This window comes from Capsella rubella, unplaced genomic scaffold, assembly GCF_000375325.1.
Source record: "Capsella rubella cultivar Monte Gargano unplaced genomic scaffold, Caprub1_0 scaffold_8, whole genome shotgun sequence".
Lineage (NCBI taxonomy): Eukaryota > Viridiplantae > Streptophyta > Magnoliopsida > Brassicales > Brassicaceae > Capsella > Capsella rubella.
This window is the reverse complement of record NW_006238916.1, coordinates 6,114,918-6,130,976: the sequence shown is the minus strand read 5'-3', so window position 1 is coordinate 6,130,976 and position 16,059 is coordinate 6,114,918. Positions and strand designations below refer to the sequence as shown.

Below are 16,059 nucleotides of genomic sequence, written 5' to 3'. Positions count from 1 at the left end.
TATGTTCGTGCCAACGGATCCGAAATCTTTTGGATGATGAGAAAATAACATTCGTAAACAAATCCAACTTGAAAAAACATAGACACATATATTAATGTATAGAAATTTGTAAATTTTCAAGAATGATTTGAGTAAGAGAGGAAGATGTATAATGATTTCAGTTGCCACTAGTCATTGCATGTGCTATCTCTCTCCCTCATTGTCCCACTTACCCACTATCCTGCTTTCAACTCTGTCTCTTTCTCTCTCACTCACTCTCTTTCTTAACCAAACCCATATGACTTAAAAATGCAAGAGCGCCACAACACAAGTTTTCATACCTCCGGATTCCTCAATCTCCTCTATACAAGATCATGAACGGTCCAGTCCCCTCAAGCTCCTCATGGTACGTTAAAATCATGTTCCTAATAATAAAGTTTATTCTACGTTGTAGCTTATATGTATCATCAAGAAATGCTATGTATACTGTTAGGTCGGTGAGCGAGGAGTCGCTGAGAAGGTATGTTAGGTTCGCGAGTGAGAGCTGTATCCAAGAGCTCTTATCTTCCTCTGAGGCCGGACGGTCAGGGAACGCGACCAATGGATGGAAGATCGTGAGGCATGACCCGACCGGTGTAGAGATTTCAAAACGCGACACTGGATCGTTGCATTCGTTTCGAAGCCGTAGGATCCTCACATCAGTCTCTCCGGATCAGTTCGTCAAAGTCGCAAATGCCATCGACGCAGCCAAGGTAATGATCATTTCTTATTGCCTTCCCCCACATTATGCAATTATGTTTTTTCTTTTTTTCCTTTTTACACTATGTATGTCCACAAATAGAAAATTAAGAAAGCTATTCACATACTATTACTTACAAGAAAATATTTTCATATTATTCTGGTTAGCTAATTGAACTAGAAATACATATTGTATATGTATACTTGTTTGACATCTTAATAAAAATTATGAAATATATGATACATAAAATAGCTTTTTAAAAAAGTGAATTTAGTAGATGTAAAAGTTAAGTGTAACTGGATACTGTAAAATAAATTAGATTTTTATTACATTAAATATATTAGTTACTCAATAAATTTTAGAAATTATAAATTAGATTAGTTTTTAAAAATTAATTATACATAAAGTTTTGTAACTATTTTTTTTTATTTAACATATGGTAGGTTGTTTTTGGTTTAATATAAATTAGCTAGCACATGGTAGGTTTGATTACCTACTTCATTAATAATTAAGAGTTATAATTATTATAATAATAATAATGATTATTGGAGAAATTGACAGCAATGGGAAGGCGACCTAGTGGAAGCAACACATATTAGAGAAATAGATGAGAATCTAAGTGTGATCCGTTTAAGGTTTGGGGAAAACTCGAAACCACTCTTTAGGAACAGAGAGTTCATTGTCTATGAAAGACGTGAGACCATGCAAGACGGCACTCTCGTGGTGGCGGTTGCGTCGCTACCAAAAGAGATGGCAGAAGGATTAGAGCCAACAAAGAAAAAGAAACACAACTCATTTGTTAGAGGTTTTTTGGTTGAGTCAGGTTGGGTTTTGGAGAAGCTTGAAGATACCTCTTGCATGATTACCTATGTTGTTCAGGTCTTTTTTAAACTTTTTTCTCTTTTTCCTTTATTTTTGTCTTTTCGTTGATACATGTTTAACTTTGATTTTTTACTTTTTTTTTGTTTTTTTTACAGTTGGATCCAGTAGGATGGTTGCCAAAGTGTTTTGTGAACAGGCTAAACACAAAGCTAGTAATGATTATTGATAGTCTTAGAAAGCTTGCTCAAGCTTCTCTACCTAATTCTCTTCCTCCTACTTAATTAGTACTTCGTTCTCTCCTATTTTTTCTTTGTTTGTATCCATATTTTTACATAAAGAGTTGAATTATCGATCGTAATTAAGAGGCCAGCTAGCTACTTTACCATCTTTTTTTACTCTCTTAATAAACCTTAAACCCCTCTCTCGAGGCTAGAGTGATAGCTGTTTATAGATGGGGTAATATGTCATTTAAAACCATTGGAATTATCATTCTATTACAATTATATGATTTGTTTTACTATGTTGTCTTTCTCACTATTATTTTTCTACTAAAAAATGGAAAATGTTAGAACAATGCCAATACATATATTTGCAATTCAAGTAAAATAGTTTCTAAAAAAATTAGATAAACGTTTAGGTGTGATAAGTGCTATTCAAAATTTTGATACATTTTGTGCATCGTTTTTGTTGCACCAAGAAACTCCTTAAATTCCAATTTCTACATCATAACTCACATGCTTAGTGTTGACAAAGCTGAAAGCATAATAATTAAACAAGCCCATAACTAATCAATGGGGTTCAAGTTTTGCAGTTGGGAAACTTGCACTGTACTCAAACGAGTTGTTCCCATAAAGATCACCAGATCCTTTGTTTGCTTCCTCAAACGTTTTTGAACTCGCTGCTGAATCTACGTTAGGGTTTAACCCTGCTTGCTCCATTATGTTCTCAATCTCTTTCACAACCTCGCTCATTGATGGCCTATTCACTCCTTCTTGATCCACGCATCTTAGAGCCAAGTCTACATACTTCTCCAACCCTTCAAGATTCTCGCTGCTTGAGCTGATCACAGTGTCTAATAATTCTTGTAGGTCATACAACTTCTTAGATTTATTTATCTTCATCTTCACTTCTCTCACAACGTGTTTCCCATTATCTATTGGAGTTTTACCCGTTAGTAGCTCAAACATCACCACACCGAACCCATACACGTCGCTCTTCGCAGTCAACTGATTCGTCATGTAGTACTCTGGATCCAAGTATCCCTAAATCCAAAGATAATGTGACTTGTGAGTTTATCTAAGAAAGAGAGAAAGGAGGATGATTTATTAATTATTATTCTCTACTCACCATAGTTCCTTTTACTTGTGTTGTCACTTGAGGGTTCTCAGCTTCTCCCACAAGTTTCGAAAGACCGAAATCAGCAACCTTTGCGGTTAGACTTTCATCGAGTAATATGTTATGTGATTTAATGTCTCTATGTATAATAGGAGGATCAGCAAGTTCATGAAGATAAGCCAGACCTTTCCCTGAACCAAGTGCTATTCTAAGCCTTCTTGTCCAAACAAGTCTGATCCCGTTCTTTCCTGCATTACTTTGTCAGAACCAACACCAAAGAACTATCAAAGTTCCTCAAAGGAAGGGAGTTTATGTTAATACCTGATAAACTATCTCTAAGAGAACCATTTGGAATGTACTCATATACGAGCATTTGTTCACCACGATCAAAGCAAAAGCCCAATAGTCTTACAACGTTCTTGTGATGGACCCTTGAAAGAAGCTCAATCTCAGTTTTGAACTCCAACCCTCCTTGCAAAGATCCTGGTTGGGCTCTTTTAATGGCTATGAGTTGCCCATTGGGAAGAATCCCTTTGTACACCTGTTTCACCATTACACTAAGATTAAAATGCAAGTAATATAGTGTTCAGTGCTTATTTCAGTTGAAGACACTGCAAAGACACAAACCTGGCCATAACCTCCACCGCCAATGTCATTTTCCTCCGAAAAGTTGTCTGCACATTTCCTCATCTCTTCAAAAGTAAAGGCTTTTGCTACCATTAACTGTGGAGCATCAATACTGCTCTGACTCATATTCCACTTGGCTGCAACGTAAAAAAGCAAAAGGTTTCAGTCAAGACATAACTCTTATGTAGAGATGGTTTCTTTAAGTTCTTACCAAAAGGATTTATTTTATCAGTTGCTTTTTGTGCTCTCCTCTTTTGTCTGATAGCATAAATCCCAGTTATAGCTAACAACAACAACAACAAAACTGAAGCACCAACTACAGCTGCAATGACTACGCCCATGTTTGCTGACATATGTGGGAAAACAAAAACATAAGCAAATGAGTTGTATAGAACCAATATAACAAATGAATGGTTTGATCCATACCAGAGAAATGATTGTAGGGATTGGGTTTGAAAACGTAAGGGCCAAATCTATAAGGAGGTGTAAAACTCTGCGTGGTAAACCCGGAAATAACAGTGGCCATGTCCGTCGGGTTAAATCTCTCTTTGCCATATGGAAAGAGCTGGACATATACTAGAAGATGATGAAACGAATTCTCTTCTCTGTTTCCAACGGCCACATAGCTCACCGGATAGCTAGGATGCTTAAAGAACTCTTCTAACGCTTTCTCTAGATCGTCGTCGAAAGAGGTGTTTAAAACCCCTGAGAATGATGGAGACCTGAAGTTGAGTGTTCCTGTGATTGGATTACAACACTTTTCTTTTTTCAAGACATAAGTTGTGGTGTTTTGTTGGATTAATCCTTTGCAGTAGTAGTCACTAGGCTGCATGTTCCCTGCGGCTGGGCACATAGGATTATTTTCCAACCTGTAGATTGATATATCATATTATCACACATAAGTAGTTTGATCATAAGAGTCAAAAACTGATTTTTTTTTTGTTACCTTGATACTTACGTTACTTGCATGATTTTGTTAGCTGTTGGTGGTGATTTGTATTCACTTATTCTGTTGTTTCGTAGATCCACTAACTCCAACTGGTTGCTATAGTTGGTACCGAAGTCTAACGTCCCCTCTAACCAATTGCGGTTTAAGATACTGAAAAGTTAAGACAAAACATCCCAGTCAGTTGATATTACACAACTTTGAGGTTACTTCCCACCCAAGTTTCATGTATTGTTTTTGCTCACACTGTCTGCAACAGAGTAGGTTTGAATAAGGTGATTGGTATTGGACCTTCGAGGTTGATCCCTTCCATCCTTCTGCCAAGTGGAAGACAATTTGTTCTTCATAAACATATACGCAAATATGAAATATGTATATATATATATATATATATATATAGAGAGAGAGAGAGAGAGAGAGAGAGAGAGAGAGAGAGAGAGAGAGAGAGAGATGCACATACAGTGTTGACAGGGAGGGTAATGAAGAGATCCATGATGGAATGTGTGAGAAATTGAATTTGTTATTGCTTACATCTCTGTTACGAAACAATCACAACAAGGCATTAGATTGAGTAATAATGTAGGTTTATGATGCTAAATTGAGCAACAAAAGAGGAATAAAGATATAGAAACTTACAATGTGTAGAGATTGGTTAAGCTGGCTAAATTTGGAAGACTACCAGTAAACATGTTGTTCGCCAAGTACCTGAAAATGGATTTAACTACAAACTCTTTTACCTTTTTTTTCATTTAAATTTACAAACAAGAATGAAACTCTGTTTATATGCTCACTTACAGTTCCATAAGATTTGTGAGATTTTTAAGACTTGGAGGAATATTTCCACTTAGTCTGTTCCTATCAAGGCGTCTATAGCAAAGAAAAGAGCATATAAGATTAAAGAAGTGATTAGGATCTATAAACAACATGAATAATATACTTCAGCCACTTACAACACATTCAACGTTTTAACTAAGCTGAGGCTTTTCGGAATTTCCCCCGTGAATTGGTTTCCATCGAATAGCCTATCGATGAAACAAGAAGCAATGCAGTCACATATTTAGGTAATAATCGCAATGGAGCAAACGCACATATTTATTTTCACATGTATAAAACCTTACACATGTTTCAAAGTCATGTTGGCACTGAAGAGCTTTTCAGGTATATCGCCAGTAAGCTTGTTGTTTCCCAAATGACTGTAACAGAAAGTGAAGGAGAGTCAAATTAACTAGTCTATTTATTTTAAAAGAAGAGACTACAAAAAATGAAATGGAAATATTTGGGATTATATATATACAAATGATCAGTTTGAAGAAGCATGTCAAGTCCAGGTGAAGAAGTCCCATTAGAAACTGGAATCTTTCCTTGAATCTGATTGTTAGTTATATCCAACCAGTTTAGTTTCGATAACCGTCCAATGGAAGCCGGAATTGTTCCAGTAAATTTATTTGAATTTAAGGAGCTGTATGGAGGAAACACAAATTAATATACTATATATGAGTTTTAGAGACTTCAAACACAAAAGAGACTGTTTATAATTATAGGAAGCAACAAAATCTTACAGTCTAGTAAGTTGTTCAAGATCTCCTATGGACTCAGGGATCTGACCAGTGAAACCACATCCCATTAGGTGCCTAGAGAAAAGAAGAGTTAGTTAACATCTAGTAGATAAGAAAAAATCGTTAAGAATGTGACATGATCTTTCTTGCTTACAGGATGGTCAACTTCTTGAGGTTACCGATGTTTGGTGGAAGCGGTCCAGTCATGTTAAGATTGGATGTCAAGTCCCTAGCACATTGGATCATAAGGTAAGAACAAAATCCATTTTCTATGCAAAGGAAGAAGAAGAAAAGACTTACAACTTCTGCAATTCAGATAATGCTGAAATACCCACAGAAAGTTTTCCTACCAAATTAAGGTTAGGTAGTGATCTGCAAAAACACAATGTTATAGAGTCTACAGAGGATTATTCGAAGATAATTAACACACTTACATGTTAACAACGCGGTTATTGATACATGTAATTCCAACCCATTTGGTTCCACAAGGATCAGAGCCTTTCCAACTCTTAGGAGGCTTGGTCAAACCACTCTTCAGGTCTTGTAAAGCAGTAGCTGCACCAATTTTGAATATCATATCAACTATTTCGTAATTCTAATATCTCAACAAATCTGATCATATCATCTAACTATACTTACCGTCTGAACTGTTTGTGAACGCAGACACATAATAAATTCGGTAGAAAAGCAAGAGCATGAGCATAAAGACTCCAATTCTTGAACTCATCTTCAGACACACAATGAATATAATTTTTCTTATTCAAGAAGAAAGCATGTGATCTACTCAAGTAATTAAGAAACCTAGAATAGAGTATGTATATAGCCTCCTCGTTAACAAAACTCCTACACAAAGATGTTAGCAAAACACTGTTAAGAAGACTTTAGAACACTTTTAAGTCAAAACATATATAATTAGAGAAAATAGAGAGTAGAGACAGTGGACCATTAACTAGTTCAACTAGTGTAGGACTCTTTTTTAGTTTAATCGCTCATTAATGATTTCAAACTTCAAAGTACATTAGACATGATCTCTAAACTAAAAGCATTTTGATATAAATTGTTTCACCCAAAACGGCCCATCTCAAGAAAAGAGTGCATTACGGAAGAGTCGTGGTCAGCAAAATAGTATTCTAACAACAACATGAACAAAATCACCTCAAGCATTTACCAACTTGAGATTATAATACTAATGACATGCTTGATGAGACATTGACCAGTACTCACTCCTAATTTAACTACCTCTGTTTCATAAATAGTGTAATTACTTTAGAAGATGGATGATAATTGTTTTTAAAATTTAAATTTTTAATATAATTTGACAAAATAAAGTGTGACCTTTTTATATATCTTTGTCTTAAAGTATAAATTTAGATTGATTTTAGTAATATCGTATTTCTCATTGAGTAAAATTTAATAATAAATTAAAAACATGAAATATATATATATATATTTCGTAATAGTATTGGTTTTATTGTTTTGATATTTAATTTATTCTACATAATATATAATGTAGTTTTATTTTATTTTAAAATATTCTATCAATTAAAAACATAAGTATCTACTACATGAAATGTTTTATATTTCCTTTAATGTAAATCAAATAGTTGTAAATCAAATAGTAATGCTTATGTGGATGCTTAGGTGGACACTCTAAAATGAGAGATAACTATAAAGATTATAATAATTTGGTAGCATTGGTTCTGATAAACTGATATAGTCAAAATCATAAAAGACAAGTAAAGCAAATAACCAGCAATTCAATAGAACTTGTGTTCGTCAATTGATATGCTATAGGCACGACTCCTATTTTTGTCGTCACTTACGTATCCGTAAAAGTAAAAAACAATTGAAATGGGAAAAATTGAATTCATGAAATTTCTATTGCTACTGAGAAAGAAGGAAGAAGAAGAATCAGAGTTTCTACGAAGAAGAGCCTCTAGCATCAACTGTGAATGTTAAGCCAAATACATATATTAATCATTTTTATTAACAAAAAATGAGTACCAATTTAAATATGACCACTAGGGGCTCTCAAGAGTATATGTTGTTGATCTCTCATATGAGATAAGTTTCTCAAGTTTTTTCATTTAAAACTCCATCCTTTTTTTTTTTTTGGGTTTTAAAAACTCATTCTTTACCTCCAAATCCAATGCAGGTGCTCTTGGAAACCATTATATCTCTAATAAAAGCCTTTGAGAGACAGCTTAGAAACTCATTTTATTAAATTGTTTAATTATATTTGTCTAATTTATTTAATTGCTTTAAATTTAATTAAATAATAAATATATTATGAAAATAATATTCTGTATTCATCATATACTCTTTTATAAGATCATCACTAATGAGGATGCTCTTATGTCTTATCTAGGAACTCTCTCTCTTTTTATCTCACATTTTATTTTATTTTTATTTTTTTAGTAAGGCAAATTTTGGTTTTAGGAGGCAACAAAAATAGTACCAAAAAAACTACAAAAAAATCATGGCAAAAAATGGAGATATGTTTAACAAAACTAAATGAAATATAGTCAATATAAAGAAGATATTGATGTAGCATAATTACCACTCCAAAACCTTTTACCACAATCACGATGATAGTAAGTAAAGTCACCGGAAGCATACATTTAGGCCTCAAAGCCAACGTGGGAGAGGGTCTCAATGATAGCAACAATACCTGCAATAATGCTCCAAGTTTGGAAACTGTTTCACCAGCGTTCGTTTCTAGAACAACATGGATCCGAGATAGAAGCCAATGTAGGCTAATATGGTTGGCAGGGAAGACTTCGCGAAACTTGCAAAAAACTTCGTCGTGCAAAGTTGTTGCAAGAGTGAGCATATCAGGCTTGGTATCTCCCACTCCTCCTCCTTGCACCAAATAATTGGCTGGCACAAAGAAGAAAACTATACCAGTTTTGATGATATATTGACCAATACTCCTCACAGTCCCAACGAGATTATAGTCTTTTGCAAAACCCAAATAAATGATCAACTAGGTTTCCAAATTTTTTTAAAAAATATTTATGAACTTTTTTATTTTATATTTTCTTTGAAATTATATTTTGATATAATAATTTACATAAATTTTTTATGGTTCTCTATATATGTATGCAAATGTTTGCTATAAAATAAAATCATTTAAACTAACTATTCTATTATGGTATAACTTTGTTCATCTTTATGTTAATGGGTTTTTTTTGGTGTAGTTTAAGTTATATCTAAAAGTAAATAAAAATAAGTAAACAAATCTTATATTTTCAATTTCTATTCTTAAAAAGTAATTATTTAAAAATTTACAAATATTATATATTCTCATTCTGATGACATTATTTAATACCTATAGTTAATTTATAATATAAAATAAAAACACAAATTACTAAAGTTTTAAAACATAGAAAATAAAATAGTTAACTAAATGATTTTATTTTATACAGTTAAGATGCAATTCAGTAGTTTATTATATATCCAGAAGTAAATAAAAATTAAGAAAAAGTTATATTTTCATTTTCTGTTCTTACAAAGTAATCATAAATACAACTCGTTTCTTTATTTTTGAGGTAATGGGATTACTTATTTTTGATTTAGTATAAATTATATTAAAATGTAAGAATTAAATTAGATATTAATATGTGTATTCACATTTATTTTCATATAAGAAATTTGATAGCCTAATATTAGACATGTATGTATTTGGCCTGCTCTCACAAGAGTAGCTGCAGTAGCGTATATAATATCTGCAAGAAGTAAAAAGAAAATAATTTAAAAATTTCGAGATCTACGTAAATTTTTACTGTAATTTTAAAATTGACCCCAATATAATACAATGAAGGCGTTGAACCCTATAAAACAAATTTTCTACATTTTTGACCCCCATAAAATATTTTTGGCCCAAATACATTGTAATATTGAAAGTTCTTCTCACCAGCAAAAGACGACAAAGGGGCAAAAAGAACAAAACTCTTCTCTGCAACACAAAGACACAAATATGCAGAGTGTAAGGAAGGTGAAGACGTCACTCCCAACTGGTTCTCCGACAATTGTACTATCAAACCGGTTTGGTCCTATTGTTGCAGAAGAGAGTGGCTAGATGCTTGACAAGTGTAATCAGATCTGATCACTAAGAAAAGATCTAGATTGTTCTTCCCGTTGTATAAGTATAAGCTCCATCTATCTATTGTAATTTTTGAATAAGCGATACAGATCCAATAAAAGTATTATTCAGCAGAGAAACCCTTTCTTTTTTCATTTCTTCTCATATACATCTAGGAGTTGTAGCCAATTTTGACATATGAAGCTCTCATAGCATAAATCGTAGCATTTTGGTGTAGCATCCAGATAAATAAATAAACAATCCCATAAACTAATCAATGTGGTTCGAGTTTTGCAGTTGGGAAACTTGCACTGTACTCAAACGAGTTGTTCCTATAAAGATCACCAGATCCTTTGCTTGCTTCATCAAACGTTCTTGAACTAGCAGCTGAATCTACGTTAGGATTTATTCCTGCATGGTACATTATGTACTCAATCTCTTTCACAACCTCATTCATAGAGGGCCTGTTCACACCTTCTGGTTCTACGCATATTAGAGCCAAGTCTACATACTTTTCGAATCCTTTAAGATTCTCGTTGGCTGCAATGATCGTAGAGTCCAACAGTTCTTGTAGGTCATACAATTTCTTAGATTTGTTCATCTTCATCTTCACCTCTTTCACCACATATTTACCATTAACTATCGGAATCTCACCGGTTAATAGCTCAAGCATCATAACACCAAACCCATACACATCACTCTTCTCTGTCAATTGATTGGTCATGTAGTACTCAGGATCCAAGTATCCCTGATTTTAAAGATATTGAGAGTTTAATATATATTTAGGAAGGAGAGATCGAAGGATATTGATTTATTATTGTCTACTCACCATGGTTCCTTTCACTGCGGCTGTAACATTAGCTTTCTCAGCTTCTTCCACTAGTTGGGAGAGGCCAAAGTCAGCAACCTTTGCAGCGAGACTTTCATCAAGTAATATATTACTTGATTTGACGTCTCTGTGTATAATTGGAGGATCAGCAAGCTCATGAAGATAAGCCAAGCCTTTCCCTGATCCAAGTGCTATTCTAAGCCTTCTTGTCCAATCAAGTCTAATCCCATTTTTCCCTACATTTTTTAGTCTAGTTCAGTAGAAAACAACTATATATACCTTTCAAATGAATGAATTAGAGATTTGATGTTTTTACCTGATAGACTATCTCTAAGAGAACCATTTGGAATGTACTCGTATACGAGCATTTGTTCTCCTCGATCGAAGCAAAAGCCTAAGAGTTTGACAACGTTTTTGTGATGGACCCTTGAAAGAAGCTCAATCTCAGTTTTAAACTCCAAGGCTCCTTGCAACGATCCTGGTTGAGCTCTTTTAATTGCTATTTTTTGGCCAGAGGGAAGAATACCTTTGTACACCTATTTCACCATTATATTAAGATCAGTATTCAAGTAATATAATATGTTCCTTTATTATTTCAGTTAAAGCCATTACAAAGACACAAACCTGGCCATAACCTCCACCTCCGACATCATTTGCCATTGAAAAGTTGTTTGCGCATTTCCTCATATCTTCAAATGAAAATGCTTTTACTCCCATTAGTTGCGGAGCATCGACACTGTTCTGATTCACATCCCACTTGGCTGCAAAACACGAAAGAGAAGCTATTAGCATTTCATCACCTCTTTCCTAGTAGTAGTGAACCTTTTTTTTTTTGTTCTTACCAAAAGGATTGATTTGATCATTTGCTCTCTCTGCTCTCTTCTTCTGCTTGAGAGCATAAATCCCAGCTATCATTAGCATCAATAGAAAAACAGAAGAACCAACTACAGCTCCAATGATGTGTGATGACTTAAGACCTTTATCATCTGTGGCAATACAAGAAGAGCTACTGAGTCATATAGAACCATCATTAGATTGTGAGTAAATTGTATAAATCATTTTTATCATACCCGGGAAGTCGTACTCGTTGGCTTTGAATATGTAAGGGCCAAATCCGCTAGGAGGTTTAAAAGTCTGCGTGCTAAAAATGGAAATAACACTTTCCATTCCGGACTGATCAAACCTATCTTTGCCCGATGGAAAGATCGAGAGATTTACTAGAAGATGATGATCTATTTCATCCTCTCCTATGCTTCCTATGGCCACTGTCTCTACTGGATCTTTAGAATTTTTAAATAAAACTATTAGGTTCTCCCAAAGAGTTTTGAAGGTGTCGTTGTCTGAAAACTCTGTGAATGAAGGCGACCTAAAGGTGAGTATTCCTGTGGCTGGATACTCACAGCGGCACGTATCGGGATTCGGTTCCCTATCCTCGCCACAATCACGACAGGATCTTCTAGGGGAAGCATATGAGGAATTTTGTTTGACTTCTTTGCAATATTCTTTTGGTGGGTTCTCCACCTCTGGACATACAGGATTGTTTGCCAAGCTGTAGATGTATATAAACCACTCATAAGTAATTAACTTTAAAAAAAGAAGTCATTTGATTTTGTGACAAGTTTACGTACATTACTTGAAGATTTTTCCTAACTGGTTGCTTATACTCAGTTATGTCATTGTTTTGTAGATCCACAAACCGTAAACTTTGGCTGGTACCAAAGTCCAGTGTCGCGTTTAGCCAATTGCGCTTTAAGACACTGCAAGTAGTCAAGAAAACAAATATCACTATTAGTAACAACTTTGAGTGACTTTTTAATCAAAGTTTCATGAATTTTTTTTTACTCACAGTGTCGCCAAATTTAGTGGAGGGATGAAGAGGAAGATTGGTATTTGACCTTGAAGTTGGATCCCTTCCATTCTTCTGCCAAGCCGAAAACCAAATGTTCTTAACAAGTATATACACATGGAGATCATGAGCAAGAAAGATAGGTACATACAATGTTGACAATGACCGTAATGAAGGAATCCATGATGGAATGAGTGAGGACGTAAATCGGTTATTGCTCACATCTCTGTTACAAAACGATCACATTACGGTATTAGATTGCTTGAGACTGAAGGTTTCTAATAATGGTAAACTGAACAAGAAATTAGGGAAAATATATAATAGAGAAACTTACAAAGTCTTGAGCTTAGTTAAGTTGGATAAATCTGGAATACTACCCGTGAATTTGTTGTCGGACAAATACCTGAAAAATGTGTTCAACTACAAACTTTTTCACCTCTTTTCGTTTATTTTCTACAAACACATAACAAATCTTTAATCTGCTCCACTTACAGTTCTTGAAGATTTGTGAGATTATTGAGACTTGTAGGAATTTCTCCACTTAGTCTATTCCTATCAAGGCGTCTATCACAAGGAAAACAACATATATATGATTTACGAAATTAAAATGAACAAACAACAAACAATTTTTAAAAAAATCTGTTTCTATTACTTACAACACTTCCAACGTTGTAACAAGGCTGCTGAGGCTGTCTGGGATTCCACCTGTGAATAGGTTTCCATCGAATAACCTGTTCATAAAACAATAAACAATGTAAGCACCTATTTAATTAGTTACTACTCTCAACTTATGCAAATTCCTAGATTGATATGTAATATTCAGCTTACACATGTTTCAAAATCATTTTTGAGGTAAAGAGTTCATTTGGTATCTTCCCTGAAAGCTTGTTTTTCCCAAAATGACTACAAGAGAAAGTGAAGGATGGTCAGATTAATTAGTACTTAATTATTTAAAAAGAGTGATTAAACCAAAAGAAATGGATTATATAAATACAAATGCCCAGCTTCAAGAAGCATGTCAAGTCCAGGTGAAGTAGTCCCATTAGAAACCGGAAGCTCTCCTTCGATCTGATTGTCAGCTATATCGAACCAATATAGCTTTGATAACCGTCCCATGGAAGCCGGGATTGTTCCACTGAATTTATTTGAATTCAGGGAGCTGTACATATAAAAAGGAGGCAAAATTTGATACTCATGGACTCCAATTACAAAAGAGATTGTTTATTAATTATACTAATAAGAAAGCAACCAAATCTTACAGTCTTATAAGCTGTTCAAGAGTTCCTATGGACTCAGGGATTTGACCACTGAAACCACATCCCATAAGACTTCTGGAAAAAAAGAAAAGAGTTTGTTAAACTATGCGTGAGAGAAAGCTGTTAAAAATGGTTCATGATCTTGTTAGCTTACAACTCTTTTAACTTCTTGAGGTTACCGATATCTGGTGGAAGCGGTCCAGTTAACTTAGGATTTGATGTCAAATCCCTACAAACATTAAAACATAAGATGAAGGGGAGAAAAAAAACATTTCTATGCAAAGGAAGAAGAAGAAGAATAAGAAAGACCTACAAGGATATCAATTCAGAAAACGTTGAAATTGTGGCAGGAAGCTTTCCTTCCAAGTTAAGGTTGCCTAGTGATCTGCAACAAGAAACAACACAACGTTAAAGTCTGCAAAGGATTACTATTGAAGAATCAGCAATAAATTAAAAAAGACACAAGATGTTTACATACTTACATGTTAACAACGCGGTTACTAATACATGTGATTCCAACCCATACCGGTTCATGACAAGGATCAACGCCTTTCCAATTTTTTGGAGGCTTGGCAAAAGCTCTTTTCAGGGATAGTAAAGCAGTAGCTGCACCAATTATGAAGCCAATTCAATCATTTTGTACTTCCTATATATAGTCTGATAAAATCTGATATATATAACTATACTTACCGTCTTGACCATATGTATAAGCAGACACATAAAAAATCCGGAAGAAAAACAAGATCAGGAGCAAAATTAAGGCTCCAGTTCTTGAACTCATCTTCAAACCCACCAAGAAGACTAATCTCTTATTCTACTTCTAAACTGTATCACAAAATCATTGAATATATAAGGAAGCTTGTGATCACCACAAGTTATTACGAGACTATTAGAAGTATTAAAAAATATACAGCTCTCCTTGCTAACAAAACATCTATCTACATAATAATATAAACAAATAGGAGAAGACTTTGAATAATTATTAATTGTGGTAGTGTCGACGATGTAAAAAAAAATTAATTCAACTTGAAACAGATGAGAATGCTATTAATGGAATTATGGAAGCTTAATTAAAAAAGGTTGTTATTAGAAGCAAATGCCAATAGGGTAATGGGAAAAGACAAATTATCATTTTCAGATTAAAATGCGAGAACTGGTCTCTTGTTACCGCCGTACGTGCGACATCATGGCCGAGTTACAATCTAGTTTAATGTATTAAACACACACGTTACGTTAATGATTTTTAAACTTCAAAGTGATTACGAAACATCTACACTAAAAACATTAGATATGATTTGTGGAAGAGTCGTGGTCAACGAAATAGTTTTCTAACAACAACAACATTGGAAAATATCAGCACAAGCATTAACCAACTTGAGATAACAATACTAATTATAATAGTTGTAGAAATTAAGATGCTTATGGTTTTGATGATACATTGACTAATACTCCCACAGTCTCATCCAGATTATAGTCTTGTTTTTGCAAAACCCAAATAACTATTTAATTAGTTTTCCAAATATTAAATTTTTTTATATTTATGAAGTTTTGTATTCTTATTTTTTTTTTGGAAATTATATTTTGACATAAAAATTTACATAATCTTTGTATGTTTATCAATATATATATATATATACAAAATATTGCTATAAAATATATCATTTAGATTAGCTATTCCATTTCGGTATAACTTTGTTCGTCTTTATGTTAATGATTTTTTTATATGTGTGGTTTAAGTTATATCTAGAAGTAAATAAAAATAGTTTCATTTTCTTAACATGTAATTATAAACAAAAGTTACAAATAATATATATTTTCATTTTGGTGAGATAATTTAATACCTATAGTTAACTTTATAATATAAAATAAAACACACACATTACTAAATTTTTATATCCTAGAAAATATAATAGTTAAATAAATGATTTTATATAGTTAAGATCCAACTGATGCTAATATCAAAGACTCAAAATATAGAAAACCAGTTACTGACGCATTTATTTATGTTTTAGCTAGGAATGAGATAATTAATTTTTGATT

At 33.6% G+C, this 16,059-nt stretch overlaps 3 protein-coding genes across 3 annotated transcripts; 1 reads left to right on the top strand and 2 right to left on the bottom strand.

Moving 5' to 3' along the window:
* Positions 1-259: 259 nt before the first annotated feature.
* LOC17874864 (START domain-containing protein 10) lies at positions 260-1,897 on the top strand. Its single transcript, XM_006280905.2, has 4 exons — positions 260-385; positions 473-731; positions 1,280-1,597; positions 1,696-1,897. The coding sequence occupies exons 1-4, from the start codon at positions 354-356 to the stop codon at positions 1,819-1,821; spliced, it is 735 nt and encodes a 244-aa protein (XP_006280967.2). The 5' UTR covers positions 260-353; the 3' UTR covers positions 1,822-1,897.
* Positions 1,898-2,328: 431 nt separating this feature from the next.
* On the bottom strand, positions 2,329-6,731 carry LOC17876731 (probable leucine-rich repeat receptor-like protein kinase At5g49770). The gene is made up of 19 exons (XM_006282213.2): positions 6,644-6,731; positions 6,439-6,559; positions 6,305-6,376; positions 6,159-6,233; positions 6,008-6,079; positions 5,743-5,907; positions 5,567-5,641; positions 5,399-5,470; positions 5,244-5,315; positions 5,085-5,153; positions 4,909-4,983; positions 4,694-4,765; positions 4,461-4,601; positions 3,929-4,371; positions 3,714-3,848; positions 3,503-3,639; positions 3,197-3,416; positions 2,888-3,123; positions 2,329-2,802 (listed from the first exon to the last, which is right to left on the bottom strand). The coding sequence occupies exons 1-19, from the start codon at positions 6,729-6,731 to the stop codon at positions 2,329-2,331; spliced, it is 2,814 nt and encodes a 937-aa protein (XP_006282275.2).
* A 3,466-nt stretch (positions 6,732-10,197) lies between these two features.
* Positions 10,198-14,800, bottom strand: LOC17874655 (probable leucine-rich repeat receptor-like protein kinase At5g49770). Its single transcript, XM_023786170.1, has 19 exons — positions 14,710-14,800; positions 14,502-14,625; positions 14,333-14,404; positions 14,174-14,248; positions 14,023-14,094; positions 13,758-13,922; positions 13,592-13,666; positions 13,420-13,494; positions 13,256-13,327; positions 13,098-13,166; positions 12,915-12,989; positions 12,764-12,838; positions 12,546-12,674; positions 11,988-12,466; positions 11,760-11,903; positions 11,542-11,678; positions 11,234-11,453; positions 10,918-11,153; positions 10,198-10,836 (listed from the first exon to the last, which is right to left on the bottom strand). Exons 1-19 carry the CDS (start codon positions 14,798-14,800, stop codon positions 10,363-10,365), a joined length of 2,859 nt encoding a protein of 952 aa, XP_023641938.1. The 3' UTR covers positions 10,198-10,362.
* Between the last annotated feature and the right edge of the window lie 1,259 nt (positions 14,801-16,059).